This window comes from Protopterus annectens, chromosome 1.part1 (genome assembly GCF_019279795.1).
Source record: "Protopterus annectens isolate FY-2018-M chromosome 1.part1, PAN1.0, whole genome shotgun sequence".
NCBI lineage: Eukaryota > Metazoa > Chordata > Ceratodontiformes > Protopteridae > Protopterus > Protopterus annectens.
In genome coordinates, this window is record NC_056726.1 from 256,455,426 (window position 1) to 256,477,090 (window position 21,665).

The window sequence follows — 21,665 nt, forward strand, 5'->3', positions numbered from 1 at the left end:
GACGGGGGGGTGTTAGAGGTCATGGCTTATGATGACAATAACAAATGTATGTTTATTTTGCTAGAAGGTAAAGCATACGAGTTGGTTAGCAGAAACCAATTAAACATGGCATATTATAAGGTTAAAGTGCAGATCAAGGACTTATTTATTGATGGGAGAATTACCATAGAAGAGTATAACTATCTCAATGTTGTGTCCCCCTTGGTTCCTATGATCTTAGGAGTGCCAAAGATCCATAAGTGTATCAGAAACCCTCCGCTATGATCAGTAGTTGATGAGTGGGGCTCCACCACAAGTGCTTGTGCTCATTTTCTGGACAATAATTTGAAACATCTCATTGAAGAAGAACATGTCTGCCGTGACTCTTGGCCATTTTTGCAGAAAATCATTAGTCTGGAGTACAATGACATCCTTGTTACCATTGATGCTCATGATTTATATACGGTTATCCCACATCGGACTGTTTTTTTATGGTTTAATGAGTATTTAAAAAGAAAGGGGATCCAACAAGAGAAAATTAATCTATTTGAAGAACTGCTTGATATCATTCTTTTGAATAACTTTATTCTTTCCAAAGGTAATATTCATTACAAAAAGAGGGGGTGGCCTTGGGGTTATCCTGTGGGTCCCTCTTCACGAATACAGTTATGTTGGAATGGGAATTCCAATATGTAATCAACTGCCCCTATTCCTCTCATTTTAGGTTATACCTTCGACACCTTGATGATATTTTCATCTTGTGGAAAGGGGATAGGGAAATTATTGATGAATTTCTCAAATATATTAATTCGATTACAACTTTTCTTTCCTTTACGCATACTATTGGTGTTGAAAGTATTCCATATCTTGGTATTTTATTAGAGAAAGATAATAATCAAAGATATATTTCTAGAATATATTGTAAGACTACATACTCAAATACATTGTTATTCTTTAACAATGTTCACTCATATTCACAGAAGAGAGGTAACTAAGTGGAAACTGGTCCATGTGACACGGAAGACTACTAGGGATATAGATTTTGAAGATGAATGTAGGAAATTGCTAGGTATGTTTATTAAAAGAGGGTATCCCCCTGAATTAGATATGGAATTAATAAAGGAGATCAGTTACTAGAGAAAATAGGCTACTTCCTTTATTACGTCAAGGGACACTTAATAATAGTAACACCACTTGTGGTTTTACTGAAAGGATGGAACAAAAGTTAGTGCCATTTACTAAACCCTTTATTACGACATTTAATTCGGATAATGGACTTTTAAGTGGTGTGCTGAATAACAATTGGAATATTATAAGGGAAGACAATTCTATTAGAGAAAAACTGGAAGATAGGCCCCTTATTGTGTACAAGAAGGGTACGAAGCTTAAAAAGTGCAGAAGATGCAAGTACTGTAAGTTTATTTTGGAGGGTGAACACATTGATATAATGGGTAAGAATTTTTTTATTAAAGGCAGGTTTAATTAAGAATGTATAGGGTTGATTTATACAGCCCTTTGTCAGCTTTGCCAATGTTATTATGTGGGGAAAACGGAGCATAGGCTTTGTGACTGCATATATGAACATGACTGTGATATTTGGAAAGTTAAAAGTACTAATGCTTTAGCTAAACATGTTATGAAACATCAAGAGCATTGTTTTTAAATTTTGCACTTGAAAAAGTTATTCATAATGAATGAGGGGGTCCCTGGTCGGTGATATTAGAAAAAAGACTGCTGCTTTTGACAATGTGTTCTTATGTATTTTTTTATTTTTATATTTATATATCTTTATAATTTTATAGATTAAAAAATATGGAGTAGTTAAATGTTTAAAATGTCATGGGAATAGGAAGCTTTAATTTAATTTTACTGTTTTTTGAGTCAGCTGCACATTGGTTCTTTAATGCCAATAATTTGTGTGTCATGTGATCTTTTACAAAGTGTTTAAATACTGAGTGCTTTGTTGGTTAAAGTATCTGATGAAGTTTAACATATTGTAAAATGAAAGCGCTTTTCTTGTCAATTTTATTTATTAATAAATTCCTGGTTTAACGTTATTTTCAGCTTCCTCGAGTCACTGAGGGCCTTTTTCTTTGGATAATATTTTTGCACAACAGGCAAACATCTTTGGTTTGTATGGTGAAAATGTTTGCTCCTACCCTCACCTCATACTATAAAATGTGTTAGACTTCTATTTACATGTAGGTCTTTTTACAATCAGAGACCTTCAACTTCATCAACTTTTTCACATTTCTATTACTGTAGCAGCAGAGTATCTAGTCACATGCCAATCTAATGCCTCACATCGGTTTTTCCTACTGTTGGCTAAATCCAGATAATCATTATTCATATCTACTAGTTGTTGTGTCTTTTGGCTTTTCCTGGTTAGGGGTTGCCACAGCGGAACTCCAGTCTGCTAATGATTGGCAGTTGATTTTTACGTGCTGAGTTGCCAGTCGTAACGCACAACCTTCAACTAAGGTACGCCCATTCACGCATGTCTCCACGCAGAAGACGCTCTAGCTGAGAGTCGAACCGGTCAGCGTCTTACTGTGAGGCGACAATGTTACCGCAGCACCACCACCACGGATCTCATTATTCATTCATATCTACCAGTATAGCTTTGAAATAAAGGCGCAAGAGCGTGGACACAAAGATGGAACCTTGCTTTAGCCCTCCCCCAGCCTAGCAGTATGTAATCTAGATGTACATTTTCCAGAATGGATATACAAGTTTCAAAATGATGAGATTTCAACTGGGTCTATATTATAATATCGACATGTTAAAATGTCGACTCTGACTTGTTTGACACGAAAATGTCGAACTCCAATGTTACCGAATGGCCAAATCATTGATTTCTTTCCAACGTAAAGAAATCAGTTGGCCAAACACCAAAGCCACACAAAAACAAACATATTTAAGTAGGGGGCTTCACCCCCCCACATCCCCCAATGTGGGGGGCTGTGCCCCCCATAACTAAATATTCTAACTCCGAGACCGCACTACATTCAGGGAAAGGGCAGGTGTAAGAGAACGGCTGTTTGGTAACATTGCAGTTCAACATTTTCGTGTCGAACAAGTCAGAGTCGACATTTTAACATGTCCATATTATAATATAGACCCATTTCAACTATAAACATGTCTCATGGTATAGAGCAAAGATCACATGAACCAGTGAAGGTGAAATACCCAGTATTATTAATTCTGTGCCTAGAAGGGCCATATTCATTGCAGTAAAACTAGATTAAAAAAAAATCACAAACAGTGCATCAATTATTTTATGTCACCATTTCCTATATTTTACCTTATATAATTCTCTACAAAGAAACAGGTCAAAACAGGACTACCACCTCAAATCTCAGGCTGTTTGCTGATGGAAATATTTTTAAAGTTAAATTCCTAATTTCTCATACAGCCTATCTACAGTCTTCAGAAAGATGTCCAAAGGGACTATAGACCTGTAGTTTTCAAGTAACTATTAGCTTTTTGAAAACTGGGACTTTCATTCCTTCATCAATGTAACTGGGAAATCCCCTACCTTTTCACATTTTATTATAAGGACTCCAAATGATCTGCTATTGCTAAGGTCAAGTACTTAATTTAATTAAATTTTTTCATCGCTATCTGGACTAATCCTTTCCCTAAAGAAAGGTCAGAATTGCACATACTTGAGCAAATGCAAATGATTCATCAACAGGGGTGCCTCTTTTTACTGATGAAATCATTATTCCCCAACACCAAAACACCATATGATGAAAAGTCCAATAAACATGATGTACCAATAAGGAAATAATTTCAGGCTACAGACCTAAACAAATAAGTATTTCCCTCAACAAATTCCTATATTCGCTTCATAAGACTTTCCAGCTAGGCACCTTTTAGCTCTCCTCCTGAGTACATAATAACATTTCTTTTTAACACCAATCATCACACATTTCACACTATACTTAAAAAACATAACCAGGGAAATGACACAGTAGAACAAGCAGTGTATATAGGTTTTCCTATACCTTATCAAGTATGAAGTTAAGGTTCTATCTGGTAGTGTTCAACTCATTAATGTTAAACTCAGATAGCTGTTCTTTAAAGAAAATCACTGCTGATATGGTTTTTAAGTGTATGCCGATAGTGATTCCTAGATTTGTATGTTTGTAACATTTTTTCCATGGTTATGTCACCATGGAGTTCATATATACATACATAGACACACACACACACACACACACACACACACACACACACACACACACACACACATACATATATCTATCTGGGAACCTGTCAGATCGAAGAAACCACACTTCCCCGACGACCAGATCACCCAGACCACATTGCCGATGGAGGAGATCACCGACAATGGTGAGTAGTGAGGAACGGGATGTATTCCCATTTCCACAATATGGTGTGATCTCGAAGTTGGTATATTTAAGTAGGGGGGTGCAGGGGGGCTTGCCCCCCTGCTACACACATTACTTTTTGTTTTTTAGTTGTATTGTGGAAAAGGGAATACATTCCATTCTGTAATACTTATATTTACCATTGTTAGGGGATGTGTGGTGTTGGGGATGTAATCTCGGTGATTTGGTCATCGGGGAAGTGTGGTTTCATGGATCTGATATGGATCCATCTATCTATACATGTGTGATAAATATATATATGTGTGTGTGTGTGTGTGTGTGTGTGTGTGTGTGTGTGTGTGTGTGTGTGTGTGTGTGTATATGTTTATATAAATATACATGAGGCACCAAAACATCCAGCATCTTGACACAACTGCATCTTCTATTCATAAATCTCACTGCAGGCTCCTGCCCCACAACAAAAGCATTGAAGAATCTAGCACAAATTTTCAATTGCTCCAAAGCATTGTCCAGTGAAGTGACTCGCTCACAGTGACAGAGTGTGCAAACGGTGGCTAAGAGAATCAAACCATGGAATACAGATAGCAGACATTTAAAAACTTATAGCCTTAATCCTCTAGAATAACTATCAGACAATAAACAAATAAATCAAACAAACCTAGACAGAAGATCTCAATATATCTGGAGCAAAGATACTCCTTGTCTTCTGTGACTACGACCACAAAGAACAAAACTGTAACTTCTTCCCTGAATCTTCTAGTTACTCCCTTGTATTCTGTTTCAGACAATGTGATAACTTTACCAATATCATCTTTTTTTTTTTTTCTTTTCTCTTGAGAAATTTATCCTCATCCCCCATACATGTGCATATAGTTCTAGGCCTTCTTAAAGACAAATTCCTCAGCTACATGTTGACAAGAAACTCCCACAGGAAGGCTGGGCATACAGCTGGGGAAGAAACTGAAGTTAAGAAAATGTCATCTCTAAGGTCCCCCTGATAGTTTCCTAATTTGAAGGGTTTTTTTTTTTCTAAAATACATTCTCACTGTTTTTTTTTTCCTGCTGTGTCAACCATGATCCTGCTATCTTGTGTGCCCATTTCCTTATTTTCTTCTCCATCCAAATTTTCCTACATTCTGTTTTAATAACTTGTATCTCCCATGATGCATCTCCCTGCTAACACTTGCCTTCATTTCTTTCATCACCTTTCTCTATGTAGTTACTACTTCTAATTAGTACTATTCTAATCTAATAATGTGTCTATTTCCAAAGCAGGTGTTGTAAGAAACATTTGTTTTACTCTCCTTCCTTTCTGTCACCTGAAGGAGCAAACTGTTATCTACATATGAATGTGTGTGTGTTCCAAGTCAGTAGAAAGAACATTTGTCTTCTGTTAGTGGAAGGCAAAATCTACGAAACTGAAATAAAACATCAGTGACTATCTGGCTTACCTGTGAACTATTTTCAGCAGTAGTTAGGGCAGCTTGAAGTTTCTGACACTTGTCTTTTAGCTCTGTAGCCTCTTCCTGAACAACATGCAAATCAGCCTTAAGCTTACTCAACATCATCTGTGAAGCAGCTTCATGCATTTGAAATTCCTTCTGTAATTCAGCCTCTCTTTGTTTCCAAGTCAGTAAACTATCAGCTGTAAACTGCTGAGATCTTTTAAGAGCTTCCAGTTCATGCTCATAAAATGCCTGAGCTTTGCTTAGCTTTGCTTCATAGTCATCAATTAAGTTTTTCCTCTCTATTTTCAGCCCTTCTATTCTGTTGTTTAGTTCCTCAGTTTCAATTCTGTGTAATTCTTCCAGTTTTTCTTGTTCCACTGTCAAAGAAAAGCTTTGTTTCTGTTGCTTTTTTAAAAGTTCTTCTACTTCAAGGCGGTGTATTGCTCGCATTTCTTCTAATGCTGTGTGCTTGTCTTTCTCAAACTGCAGCTGCAACTTTGTAATATTCTGCAGCATGTTTTCGTAATTTCTCCTGACTTCTTCTACCTCACTACACATGGTTACTATATGTTGTGTGTGTTGAGCTTCTTTGCAGAGCTGCATATCTTCAACACGTTGCTTGTAGGATTCGAATTCTAGAAGTGCTTGCTGTTTAATTTTTTCATGCTGTTCCAGAGACTCCTCCAAGTACTGGATCCTCTTCCGAAGGTCCAGTACATCTCCCACTTTGTTCTTACACTGAAGGATCTTTTCTCTTGTGTCTGCAAAGATTTGCTCAATCTCTTCCTCATGAGCCTCTTTAAGAGCTTGCATAGCAACTTCATGTTCATCGTTCTTGGTGTTTAATGCATAGATAACCTGCATATTAAAAAAAATAATACTTTAAATAATGAATTAAAAAATCATCACACTGTTCAGCAATGTAGGCTATAAATATAAAAACGAACTGCCTTCGACAATAACATTTATTGCTCTATTTTTATTCCATTATCTTAGTAGAATATATTATTTAACTGCTTGTATGTTCATGCTTATTCAGATCATCAACACCTGATTAAGCCTCAACAGATTCACTGTTAGTTTAACCTGCAACATAGGATCACTGTGGAGGCTGTGCAACGTCTTCACTCAATAAGCAGTCTATTCTGGCATGCAGTGGGTACATGGAAGAGAGAATAATCCTGAACCTAGAGCCAGCCCATTACAGGGCAAGTAATAAAAGAGACGACAGCAGTCAGCTAACCCATCCCATAATGGTCACATTTTTAAGTAAGTATTTAAGGAGTAAATTCTGAAAACAGTACATTACAAAAACTCATTGCGGTTACCAGATCAGCAAATAAGCTTATGGTCATATTTATTAACATATATCTTAAAAAAAAATATGAGTGAAATGCAAAAACTTCGGACTCTCCACGTTTTTAAATAAAATAAAACAATTTATTTGAAAGGAAAAAACAAAGGTGAGCGCTTTCGCGTATCCTCTGATACGCTTCTTCAGACAATATACAACTAAAAAGAGTCAGGGTTTTTATAAGAAGACATAATTCATTTGTGCAATTGATTAATTGACTAATAATTCAATTATGCTATTAAATATTCAGTTTCTTTAAAAATTTAAAGCAATACACAGGTATAAGACTTGATGTGATATAATGAACGTATTCTGATATCCATTTAAATTATTTAAAACTTACTTTGCATATATCATCCTAATATATGACATAATATATGACATAAAATTCATAATTGTTCATAAACTTTCTTAAAACAAGTTTTATCAGATGGTACATATTATAAATGTTAAAAATGCATTCTGGCAGTAAATAAATAAATAAAATAAATAGACAAATAAATAAATAAATTTTTATATTATCATAAAGTCAGATATGGTCAATGTTCTTATCTGACATGGTTATAAATACTATATAACATATAAAAACAATAAATTGCTATAAAGAATATAGAATTTTCATGACCAAAATATATTTGTCTATTCAGAATTAGATAAAGTGCATTGAATGTGTAAAGACAGATATTGTATGAAATCTTAATGCAAATATAACCATAAGTAATAAATAAGTGGTAAATAATTAATTAATAAATAGTTGATAACTAGTTAATAATTATAATGACTCATTTAAAAACCCGATTATAATAAACATTAAAATATTAAAATACAAATATAAATATAAATACAAGTGTATTGAAACATTCATGAAATTCATGGACCTTAGGGAATATGTTTCAAAGACAACACTTTAAAAAATACCATCAACAATTCATGAAAAAGTATGAACATTGAAATATTAGGAAGATAAATAATAAATGCTAAATGATGACTAATAAAACTAAAAATTCATGTATGAAGATACTATTTATCACAAGATAAATTTATTAAGAATCAAGCAGAAATTAGTGTTATGAAAATGGACATTAAAGGAGCTATCTACGTTTATTAAGGAAAGACCTTATTATAATATAATTATTTAAGCCCGGGGGGGTAATGGCCTTTAAGTCTGAGAATCCATTTCAATTCATTTAATTCAATCAAGTTTACATAATCACCTCCTCTAACATTCGCTTCCACTGTTTGTAATACCCTAAATACAAATGAGTGTGATGGATTAGATATAATATGTTTTGCTAGGGCATTTAACTCATTTTTCTTTTTAATGTCGTACTGGTGATTATAAATTCTATTTCTCAATTTCCTTTTAGTAAGGCCTATATAAAACACCGGACAACATTCACAAGTGGCCAAATATATTAGGCCTGAAGTATCACAAGTAGCTCTGAATCTTGGTTTAAAAACATAAGGAAATTCAGGGTGTACAAAATCTTGTGATTTAGTAATAAACTTGCAATAATTACAATGCTGACAGGGATAAGTCCCCAAAGGATGCCTTAGCATTAATTGATCATTGCTACTCAAATCAGGTCTGTCACACAATATAGATTTCAGATTCTTGTTACTCCTATAAATTATATGTGGGTTTCTACCTACTATCTTTGATGTGGGTTCATCTATCAATAAAACTTTCCAATTATTAAGTAATATTTTTCTAATATTGTGAAAATCATTAGTATAAGTTGTGACAAAAGTTACCTTCTCATGATTATTATGTGTGTCCTTTCTAAATATGGGAAAATAATTATTATCATTTAAAACAATGGCCTCTAGATTATCTTTAAATAAAATATTATTCCTAACATTCATAATTAAATTGTAGTCATAGCCCCTATCTAAAAACATATTCACCATATTATCTGCCTCTCTTCTTAAGTCATGCTCATCAGGACAAATTTTACTTACTCTACTAAATTGGCTCTTCAATATCCCTTTAAAAATGTGTCGCGGATGCATGCTATCATATTTCAAAATTGTATTCCTCCAGCATTTTTTCTTGTATAATGTAGATATTAGTCTCCCATTTCTGATGTTTAAGCTAACATCTAAGAAATTTACTGATAAGTATGATGTTTCAACAGAAAATCTAAGGAAGGTAGTTGTAGTTTCTAAATATTCTTTAAATAAGGTAAATTCTTCCATGGAACCATCCCATACAATTAAAATGTCATCAACAAAACGCCTATAAACTAGAACCTTAGTGAATAAAGTGTGCTGAAAGACATAATTTAATTCCCAATGATGCATGACTAAATTAGCATATGTGTTTGCACAGGGGGTACCCATAGCCACACCAGAGGTCTGTAGGTATAGGTCCCCCCTGAATGCAAACACATTATTGCTAAGAACCAATTCTAATAGATGACAAACCAAAATTGTCTTATTCCCATCTATTGTAGGAGTATGTTGCAAAAGTTCTCGTACTGCTTCAATCCCATCATCATTGGGAATCGAAGTGAAGAGGCTTTGCACATCCATTGTAATAAGTAAATGCTTGTCTTGTATGAAAACAAAATCAAGTGAATGCAAGTAGTCTAGGAGCTGATATGTATCTTTAAGAATTGTAGGAATAACATCAACTAGGGGCCTTAAAGTGTTTTCTAAATAAATGGATATGTTTTCAGTAATCCATTTAGCTCCAGATACAATTGGGCGCATAGGTGGTGGCATAACTCCCTTATGCATCTTTGGTAGTCCTTTAATGGTAGGGACAACTGGAGTATCATTAGAAAAGAATTCATATAAACTATTAGAAATCTGGTAACACATAAGCAAATCATATAGATCTTCCTTAACTGTTTTAATTATTTGGTCTAGCTTAACTGAACTAATTAATAAATATGTAGTATCAGCATTCAACATTTCATTCATTAAAACATCATAATCAACTGTGTCAAACAATGCTATGCCTCCCCCTTTGTCTACCGGTCTAAAGGTCAAAGAATAATCATGGCTAAGATTATGTAGTGACTTCATACTGTCACTTGACATATTAAAATATGCACATTTCTTTTTCTCATTGTAAAAATAATGATAAAAATCAATTTCACAAAGTTTAACAAATGAGTCTACATGATATGGCATCGTTGGCACAAAAGAACTTTTCTTCTTATGGAGAGAGAGATTAGCAGCATTGTCACCTACTGGCTTCACATCCTTTGAAAAGTACAATTTAAGTGTAACAGAATGAGCAAACAAACGTAAGTCTATTAAAACATCCGACAGTTTGCTCCCTTGTGAGGGAACAAAAGATAAGCCATTATTTAATAAATCAATGTCATTGGTATTTAATTCATACCTGGACATGTTAAAATAAAGTGCTACTGCTGTTTTTGTCTTCTGTGTTGATACGCGCTTGCTTCGCCAGAAAATTTCCTTTTTCTGGTTTCCCAGCTGTTCTTTCTTTCCCTCGTGAACGATGGTTTTCTGATAGGTAGAGGTAAAAAAGCTGCATTGTCTTGTGGCTGGCATTTACTAATGGCTCCCGCATTGTGCTGTAAAAGTTTAGCAGCTTTGTTTGCTTCTTGATTTGGAAGTGGAGTGGAGATAAGAGCAGTACTAACAATAGAAGCAAATGTCTCAGGGGGCGTAGTAAAAGATTCAAGAGATGCGTCATTACGAGAAGCAGGTATAGGGTCTGATGTTGTTGGACCAATAGGAATTGACGCTGTGAGAGTGTGGTCCAACGGCGCTAAACTTGAAACATGATTTTCTCCTATACGATGATTATCTGACCTCCTGGGCCAAACAAAGACCCCTCCCGTTGAAAAGTCTCTGAAATCACGTTGAAGCTTCTTAAGTTTTGTTTGCTGAAGTTTCATAGCATAGGCATTAACTTGACAATACACGCTCTCTAATTTTCTCAGACAAAAGGCTTCAGTGAAATTATCCCGTAATTCAGTATTAACATTGTTAACTTTGGATACTAGCTCCTTTTCAAGTGGATCAAAATAGTCAATCAGGAGCTGCATATATTTATAGCTAGCCTCAATATTAATGTCTTGCCATTTTTTAAGTAGCATTGGGTGCGTATCTCCATATGAAGGCATACAGAGAATGCGCATCCCACGTGGAATAAGTTTATAGTGTAGGCACGCTTCCAAGTGTTTGCGTTGCCATATCATTCGCTGCAATTTGTATAAATCATTTTCTAACACCTTTACTTTAGAGTTAAAAAGTTCTAGATTGTCAGTTTTGACTTCTGTAGAGTTTGGAACTGGAATGTTCAAATCCAGAGCCAATAAAGGATTCGACTTACACGTAGTGATGGCAGTCCATTGCTGTTCGTTGGTTAGTCTCCTCGGTTCTGGGTTATAATCCAGTTCAACATCAGAATTCGCCATAACGTGTGCTGTAGAGATCCCAAAAAAGCCAAAAGCAGATATAAAAACACAGACGGATCTCGACAGCTAAAGAGTCTTTGGTTAAATTAAGCGATAAAAGTGAAATGCAAAAACTTCGGACTCTCCACGTTTTTAAATAAAATAAAACAATTTATTTGAAAGGAAAAAACAAAGGTGAGCGCTTTCGCGTATCCTCTGATACGCTTCTTCAGACAATATACAGCTAAAAAGAGTCAGGGTTTTTATAAGAAGACATAATTCATTTGTGCAATTGATTAATTGACTAATAATTCAATTATGCTATTAAATATTCAGTTTCTTTAAAAATTTAAAGCAATACACGGGTATAAGACTTGATGTGATATAATGAACGTATTCTGATATCCATTTAAATTATTTAAAACTTACTTTGCATATATCATCCTAATTTATGACATAATATATGACATAAAATTCATAATTGTTCATAAACTTTCTTAAAACAAGTTTTATCAGATGGTAGATATTATAAATGTTAAAAATGCATTCTGGCAGTAAATAAATAAATAAAATAAATAGACAAATACATAAATAAATTTTTATATTATCATAAAGTCAGATATGGTCAATGTTCTTATCTGACATGGTTATAAATACTATATAACATATAAAAACAATAAATTGCTATAAAGAATATAGAATTTTCATGACCAAAATATATTTGTCTATTCAGAATTAGATAAAGTGCATTGAATGTGTAAAGACAGATATTGTATGAAATCTTAATGCAAATATAACCATAAGTAATAAATAAGTGGTAAATAATTAATTAATAAATAGTTGATAACTAGTTAATTATAATGACTCATTTAAAAACCCGATTATAATAAACATTAAAATATTAAAATACAAATATAAATATAAATACAAGTGTATTGAAACATTCATGAAATTCATGGACCTTAGGGAATATGTTTCAAAGACAACACTTTAAAAAATACCATCAACAATTCATGAAAAAGTATGAACACTGAAATATTAGGAAGATAAATAATAAATGCTAAATGATGACTAATAAAACTAAAAATTCATGTATGAAGATACTATTTATCACAAGATAAATTTATTAAGAATCAAGCAAAAATTAGTGTTATGAAAATGGACATTAAAGGAGCTATCTACGTTTATTAAGGAAAGACCTTATTGTAATATAATTATTTAAGCCTGGGGGGTAATGGCCTTTAAGTCTGAGAATCCATTTCAATTCATTTAATTCAATCAAGTTTACATAATCACCTCTTAAAAAAAAATATCTGAAAGCTAATAATTAGTCTCAAACTATTGTAAGCTGCAAGACTATATCTGTAATAAAGAATTAAACAATTTACTATAAATCTATTACTTACTGAGAGAAAACATCATGCATCTAGGAATGGCTGTTGGCATCTACAAACAGTTAGGACAAATAATAAATTAACTTCTGTGGATTAAAAAAATGATAATATAAAAAGGATGGCAGCTTGGTTTCCGGTATGATACCTTAATAAGTAACATCTTAGTCCACTTGCTCTCTGCACGAACTAAAGGAATAGTTTTACCCTTTTTCTCCAGTGGTCATTAAATGTAGTAGTGTAAATGTCCAGGAGGCAGGACCATGCATTAATGAAGAAAAAAGTAAAGATCTAAGGCACATAAGACTTAATTCAAAAGGACAGAGCCTTTACATGGTAATATGATGCATGCTATGGCTTAGGTGCGGAATAAAAATGCTACAGAACTTCAGCTATCTCCTTAGATGCAGTTTCTCAGGATATAAAAGAAATGAGAACAAACCTGCATTCTTATGCAGAAAAAATTGGCCATTACATTTCAGCAGATAACTTTTACCCTGAATGCCCAATCTGATACACTTCAGCAATTATGGGAAGAAGGAATAGAGTTGAAAGTGCAAATGGCATCTACCAAAGCCAGGCATGACAACCTCAAGTGGAGATTAACAGAATTTGAAGATAGGCCTCACAGGCAAAATTTAAGACGAACAGGGGTTCCTGAATAACTTGAAGGATGTAATTTGTATGGCCCTGGTAAAAGAGATGTTATCCCAATGCACAAAAATAACTATAGATGATATTTTGGTAGAAAGAGACCACCATACATCATGGAAGCCTCAGAGAACAGGTTCAGGATGACCAAAGTCTATAATGTTTAAGTCTGAAACATTTGCATTCAACTTTCTCACTAGCAACTAGGATATTGAGATCAAGTTTCCTACTTATTATTAAAGTGTATAGATCTTTGGACATTAAATTCAAGCTACTCTATCCAGACACATTAAAGATTTTCTCACCAGACATACCAAGATCATTTACTGATCCGGTAGAAACTAGAAATGAGATACTGAAGCACATGTCTGCAAGGAAAGTGGGGCAGCCTGAATTACATGCAGCTAAACAAGCTAGACCAGGGTCAACAAACCAGTAAGAGAATATGTCAGTCCCTACACAGGGAAATGGTGGGACATTTCCCCTGTTCAAGCTCCACACAGCATTAAGGGAAAGGGTAGCCTAGCTTAATGAACGATCTGTTAGAATAGGCTCTGATGGATGACTGGATTTTTCACTTGAAATGAATGAGTTATCCATTAACTCCATTACAACTTGACCCCTGGTAGTGGAATGTAAATAATGACATGTAAAACACCTGCATTGATCTGAGTAGGGGTAGTAAAAAACAAAACAAAAATCAATAGAAACAAGCCTCAAGAATAGGCTACTTCAAAGTTATTGATTCAATACATTTAATAACTAACTCAAACATAGGGGAGGCATGGATCAGACTTGCAAATGTCACTGGTACTTAGAATCCGTACATCATTCACAGTATGTGAATGCAGCAACATGCAGGGTCAGTGTCAGATAGGAACCTGTGCTCTCTCCATGGAAGCTCTTCTTAAATGCAAATTTTGTAAATACTTTAATTCTTTTTTTGGGGGGGGGTTGTTTTCAGTATGCAGTGGTTTGTGTTGATATTTGCATGCTGATTATCTGAAAGTTATGGGAAAATATTGCAGCTTAAACTAAATAATCTAGTGGCCTTCGTAAAGAATAGAATTAATGTGAGGAATAGCCATGTGTACTGGTATTGTGGCTTAAAGCAAATTGGAATAATTCAAAGTTACAAAACTATAATGGCAATTTACAAAAGGAGAGGTTAATTAAAAAATTTTAAATGGTCAATGTTTTGAACGCTATACTGCAGTCCCTTCTCTCTTGGAATGTTAATGGGTTGAGGCACCCGATAAAAAGGGAGAACATTTTCCTGGAGATTAAAAAGTATAAAATGGATGTAAGTGGCTCGCCAAGAAACACATTTTAGAGGGCACAGAACACCTGAAATTGCAGGAGGCAGGGTTCATCTTGGGTGGGGGGGGGAATCATTATACCCAGGGGGATGAAGAAGAGGAGAGATCATTCTGCTTTCAAGAAATTTTCATTTTGCTATTACTTCTCAGACTAGTGACAACAGGGATAGGTATGCAGCAGTAAAATGTAAAAGTGGCACTGATTTACTCACTTTGGTTTCTATGTATTTGCCACTGGGAACCAAGGTCAAAGAGATAGAGAGTGCATTGGCTACCATAATGGTGTTTGCTGAAGCTACTATTATAATAATGGATGATTGGATCATCATAATAGCTGCCTCAGAAGTTTCAGGAGGCCCCAGACAAGAGCAGCCTTCCCACCAGAGTTAACTATTTAAAAAGATTTATTACACATAAGAGCTTGGTCGATGGCTGAAACAGTTGTACTGGGAACCAAGGTCAAAGAGAAAGAGAGTGCATTGGCTACCATAGTGGCGTTTGCTGGAGCTACTATTATAATAATGGGAGATTGGATCATCATAATAGCTGCTTCAGAAGTTTCAGGAGCCCCCAGAGAAGAGCAGCCTTCCCACCAGAGTTAACTATTTAAAAAGATTTATTACACATATAGGCTTGGTCGATGGCTGGAACAATTGTAATAAGCAATCAAGTGGCCTCGGCTGTACATTTTACTCAGGGAATTACAAAAGATGGTCTAGGACAGATAAGGTTCTCTTGGTGAATGAAAATCATCTACTTAAAAGGGTGGAGACTTGGTCTATTACCTTCTCCAACCATAGTCCCATTCCTGTAACTAGTGTAGTCCAGATTCAGATTTGCTGTATCTAGGACTGTATGCAAGCTTCTGAGCCCCTGCCCAAGCTTTCTGTGTTGGAGGGAAGCCTTCTAGCTTATCAGTGAGAGTGGTAAGCACTAGGTAACCTATCTACCACATAAGGAGTGGTTCTGGCCCAGAAATTGTAGTTATTGGCCGTTTAGGCAGTTTTTCCACCTCTCTCAACTTTCTGATTTAAAAGCCCACATTTGCACTTGTTTCCCTCCTTTCCTGTAACTAGTTTAGTCCAGATACAGATTCTTACTTTTAGCACTTGAATTTGCTTATTCGTGATCAGCACTTGTTCAGAACTTGTAAGCACTAAATAACCTACTACTTACTACAGCACTCAACCTTCCTCATTACCTAGAGGAAAACAGTTTTGGTACTTACTTTCCTCACTTGCTTAGAGAAAAACAGCTCTTGTACTCACTTTCCTCACTTATCTAGAGGAAAATAGTTTTTTTATTCAGGTATGTCCAAGGGTCAGCTCCCAGTGTTCTCTCCTATCTATCTGATAAATCTGGGCATCTTGGGGCAATGTAGAAATTGCCTCATATACACAGACAACCCTCTCCTCCTACCACCCAGCACTACAATCTGTGAGAGATGCACTTATCTAGCCAAACTGGAGGTAAAGCTCTCTCCAATCAAGACTGAAATTGACAGTCAAAAGGAGAAGGTAAACACTTGCACCACACCACACTCATCACATAGTCTCACTAAATCTACACCACCAAAATCCACACATAGAAACACAAAAACATTTGCGGAGGCTCTCAATAATAATCTGCTCAAGCAACAGAGACCTCCAAAGCAGAAATGCAAGCAACCTCCATCCCCCAACACAACCCAAATGACCATAGCCCAAAGACTCAGTGTGCCACTCAACCACAGACAATAAGGCAAAACAACGTACCAAACACACTAGTCATAGGCGACTCTATAGTCAGGCACACTGATGTCCCACTCACCAGGCTAAACAAGGAGAAGGTTACTGTCAGCTGCCTGTCAGGTGCCAGGATCCACCACATAACCCACTCACTCAGGTCACTCCACAACAAGAACAAATATGACTTTGTCATTGTCCATGTTGGTGTGAACGACCTGAGACGTACCTCCCTGGACTACATGAAAAGAGACATGGAAGAGCTCTCCGATCTTGTAGCCCAGACAGGTATGACCCTAGCCCTGAGTAGCATTCTGCCATCACCCAGAATGATGCCGCAGTACAAGGACAAAATGACTGACTTCAACAATTGGCTAAGCTCCTGGTGCCAATCTAAAGGGATCCAGTATCTGTCTGCCTGGGATGACATGGTCGACAAACCACGATGCTTTGCCAGTGATGGCCTGCACCTGTCACCCCTGGGATTCCGGATACTGGTTAAGGTTCTTGCTGCCCCTATAGTGCCTTTTTTAGGCAAGGTTCAAATGACAAATTCATCACCATAACAGGAACAGGCAAGCAAAAACTGAGGGTGATGCTACCCAATGCTAGAAGTCTAAATCTCAAAATGCACTCACTCGAGGCACTCCTTAAAATGGAGAACATCAATATCTGTGCAGTGACTGAGACCTGGTTCAAGGTTCCAGAGAGCACCCCTGCACTACCAGGCTATAACTCATGCCACACTTTTCGGCCATGTAACTTGGACCAGAACACCAAAGGCGGAGGTTTGTCCATATTCATTAAGGATATCCACACCTCCAGGCTAGTTGCTCAGCATAATGCAGCCGAGGTTATCCAAGTGCAACTAACTCTGGGAAAACCTGCAATCCAAATTGTAGCCTGCTACAGATCCCCCACCATGCCCCAAGATTCCCACTCCTCCTTTCTTGATGTACTGGAAAATATTAGGGTTCAACCAAACACCCTAATAATGGGCGATTTCAACTACCTCACCATTAACTGGGAAAACTACACCTGTACCAACTCCTTCGCTCAACGCTTTCTGGAATTCATAAACTCCAATGCCCTGGATCAACTTATCCACACCCCCACCAGGGCAACAATATCCTAGATCTAGTCATTACCAATATGAGTGACCGGTGTTCCACACCTGAAGTCAATGCCTCATTGGTCCGATCCGACCATAAGCTAATTACCCTAGATATCCACATCCTGCCTCCACCCCCCATTAAGGAAACCATGGTAAACAATTTCTCCAAAGCCAACTTCATGCTTCTTAAGACAGAAGTGGTGAACTTCATGACACCCATGCAGATGGACAATACAGTTACGACTACTGAATCCTACACAACTGCACTTTATAAGCACTTACATGAGTGCATGGATGGTACTATCCCAAACAGAGCCAAGACGCTACCCTCCAAAAAAAAAAAGGAAGCCAATCTGGTGGTCCCCTGCCATAAACAAACTGTACAACAGAAGGAAGAAACTCTTGCAAAAGACAGTAAAATCCCACGAGTGGAGGAGCTCCCTGGTCAGCCTCATTAAGAAGCTGCAATCCCTGATAAAATCCTCCAAAGCTAGTTATGAAAACAAAATTGCCACTGATTCTAAAGACAACCACAAAGCATTCTATAGCTATGTCAAGAATCTCAATGGCAACACTCAGATCTGCTGTGAGTTACAGCACAATGGCACTAAATATACAGACCCAACTGATATTGCCAACATCCTGGCAGATAGGTTCAGTGCTAACTTTACCGCCCTCTCACCCCCTAAAGAGCCCATCTCTATACCGGAAGAATGCAAAGTTCCTGTAATCACGGCTGCACAGGTAAAAACCACAATCTTCAAAGCCAGGAACACAGCATCCATGGGACCAGACAACATCCCAGGCTGCGTTCACGAACTACAGAATGAGCTGGCACCCCACCTAAGTACCATGTTCAATCATAGCCTCACCTCAGGCTTTGTGCCTGCTGAATGGGGCACAGCAATGTTTATCCCACTCCACAAAGGGGAGCCACCACGGACCCCGGGAACTACCGCCCCATTAGCCTGATGAGCCTGGTCTGCAAGGCCATGGAATGTATCATCATGGAACTTATAAACAAAGACATTGGTAATCTCCAAACTCTGGATCCCACCCAGTTCGGGTTTGTAAAAAGCAGATCATGTCTCCTAAACCTGATAGACTTCTTTGAAGCAGTCATCAAAGCCGTAGACATGGGTAAGGTGGTTCACACAGCCTATATAGATCTTGCCAAGGCTTTCAATACCATCCCCCACTCTGGAATTATAGATAAACTCACTAAACTAGGTATAAATCCCTATGTCACAAGATGGGTTGCCAACTGGCTCACTGACAGAACCCACACTGTAAAAGTAGCAGACACCAAATCCGACTTCAGACCAGTGACAAGTGGAGTACCACAGGTTTCAGTCCTGGGTCCTCTGCTGTTTGGTATCTACTTCTCTGAAGTACAAGCTAACACAGAAGGTCTTTGGCTAACGAAGTTCCCAGATGATTGCAAACTAGGAGCCATAATCAAAACTTCTAATGATGTGGACATCCTACAAAAGGGCCTCACTGAGACAGATGCCTGGTGTCAAAGCCATGGCCTCAAGCTCAATGCCAAAAAGTGCATTGTCATCTCCTTTGGTAAAAACTCTGTACCCATGAACTACAACATAGGCGGTAGTATACTTAACACCGAAAGTGTGATAAGAGACCTTGGGACACAGGTGGACAGTAGTCTCTCCTTTGATAATCACATCACCACAGTAGTCAGGAAATCCTTCTACGTGGCACACCTCATCACAAAAGGTTTCTCATCCAGAAAAAGAGAGTTCATTGTTCCCCTCTACTCATCACTCATTAGACCCATTATAGAGTACAACGCCCCTTTTGGTATGTACCTCACAAGACATCTACAACAACTGGAAAGGCCGCAGAAATACCTCACAAAGAGGATTACCGGCCTGAAACAGATGCCCTACGCAGACCATCTCAAAAAACTCCAGCTTTACTCCATCGCATATCGCCTACTCAGAGGTGATATCTGCCTAACATACAAAGCTATGTCAAACCCAGAGCTGCTTGACATGCTCCACTTAAAGAAATCCCAATCCCTCCGAGCTACACGCTCGAGGGACCTAAACCTTGTCACCATAATAAACAGAACATGCCGGGGGGAAAGATTCTTGTCCTAGAGACTTCCCATAATCTGGAATAAACTACCTATCTATATCAAACAAAGCTCCTCATTAGCACTCTTCAAGGAAAATCTTGATGATTGGATGGGAAATAGGAAATTCACCCCGGGGATCACCTCTGTGGCACTGCTCGACAGTGGCACAGGAAAATAATTTTCTTGGGTGGCAAAAGCCAGGGTACCTTTTTGGCTGGGATTGTATAGGCTCCAGGGCCGATAGCCTAGTACCTACATATGAACCTATGAACCTATATATGGCTAGCTTCAGACTTTTCCAGGCCAGGTAGATTTCCAGTCTATATGTTAAACAATTAGAACTTCAAGCAGGAAGTGAGGAATTATCTAAGGCAAATGCTCCAAAAGTTGGGAGAGCTACAAAGAGAAATTAAGAAGGTTTCTCCAGACATATTTTAGGGCTAAAAGAGAGACAGTGATATATTTAGGAAGGCCTTAATGGAAATGAGACAACTGCAGCAATCCTCAGTAGCTGGCAGACAGGAGAGCAGGGAAAGGATCAAGGAAATAAAAGCAAATATACCAGAAACTGATTCTTCAAAAGCACTCCAACAGATTTTAGTTATACAAACAATTCTAGGGCTCTCCAGTCCCTGGCAATAAGACTCAGGCAACAAAGTTCCAAGATGAGGGATGACACACATGATACCAAGCACACAACATTGGTGTGGATTTTAGGGGTACTGCAAAGTTACTCTGAGCAACTGTATGGATTAGGAGAGATGGAAATATGTAACTATCTCACTAAACTGCACCTACATAGACTTAATCCAGAACAGGTGGCCACTTGGTTATTGATCCTTGAGCATACAGCATGAAGAGAAGTCCACTGGCTCAGATGGAATACCAATAGAGGTTTGGAAGAAAGTAAGTCTGGACTTAGAGGAGCATTTAACAGATTTAATAAACAAAATCCTGCATGGGGCAGATCATCCAGAATCATGGAGACCAGCAGTGATAAGTGTTATTAAAGGAGAATAAGGATCCAGTATATCCAGCCTCCTACCACCCTATTTATGTTCTTATCCATGACTACAACATCTTTAGGACTATTATAGCCTGCAGATTAGTCAAGGTTATGCCATCTCTCATTCATCAGGATCAGTGTGATTTTACAGAGGGAAGTATGACTTCAGATAAGGCACTGAGGATCCTACTGGTAATAAGTGACACAAGCAAATTCAGTAAACCTCTTCTCCTGCTTGACTTGGATGCCAAGAATGCCTTTGATAGGATACTGTGGGAATTTCTGTTTGAGGTCCTTTCAGTGTTTGGGATTCCCAAAAAAATTAACTGGCTTATGCAATCTATGAATTAGGGTGCGTCAGCCAGGAACAAGGCAACGGCTGGCCTATCGGCCGCATTTCAGTAAGCCAGAGGCACCAGACAGGGATGCCCTCTGTTGACCCTATTCTTTGCACTGTATCTGGTGCTTTTGCCTCAAGGAATTAGAGAATTGTTGGTTATGGACTTTACCTGAGATCATATGGATTTGAAGATTTCTCTTTTTACAGATGATATCTCCTTCTAGCCCTCACTAACCCAAGGTCAGATTTGCCATTGTTTTTTATGAAATTAGATAAATTCAGATTGTTGTGAGAATATACGATGAATATAGAAAAAAATCTGGCAGCATCTATAAATTTAACATATGTGGATAAAGCTATTCAAAGATACCCTTTCTTGGGTCTCCCTAATAAGTTAAAATATTTAGGAATTTGGGCAAGGATTCATTGGTGGGTACAGTAAACATGACTAACAAGGCAATAATGGCAAAAAACAGAAGATCACTTGGCAAGATGGTAGGT

The 21,665-nt window shown here is 37.2% G+C and overlaps 1 protein-coding gene across 1 annotated transcript in view; it reads right to left on the bottom strand.

Moving 5' to 3' along the window:
• The window catches only part of FAM184A (family with sequence similarity 184 member A), a 2,724,106-nt gene that overhangs the window by 2,223,971 nt on the left and 478,470 nt on the right, over positions 1-21,665 (bottom strand). The window contains exon 2 of the mRNA XM_044086971.1: positions 5,789-6,643. Within this exon, the coding sequence (XP_043942906.1) occupies positions 5,789-6,643 (855 nt within the window). The remainder of the gene's footprint in view (positions 1-5,788; positions 6,644-21,665) is intronic.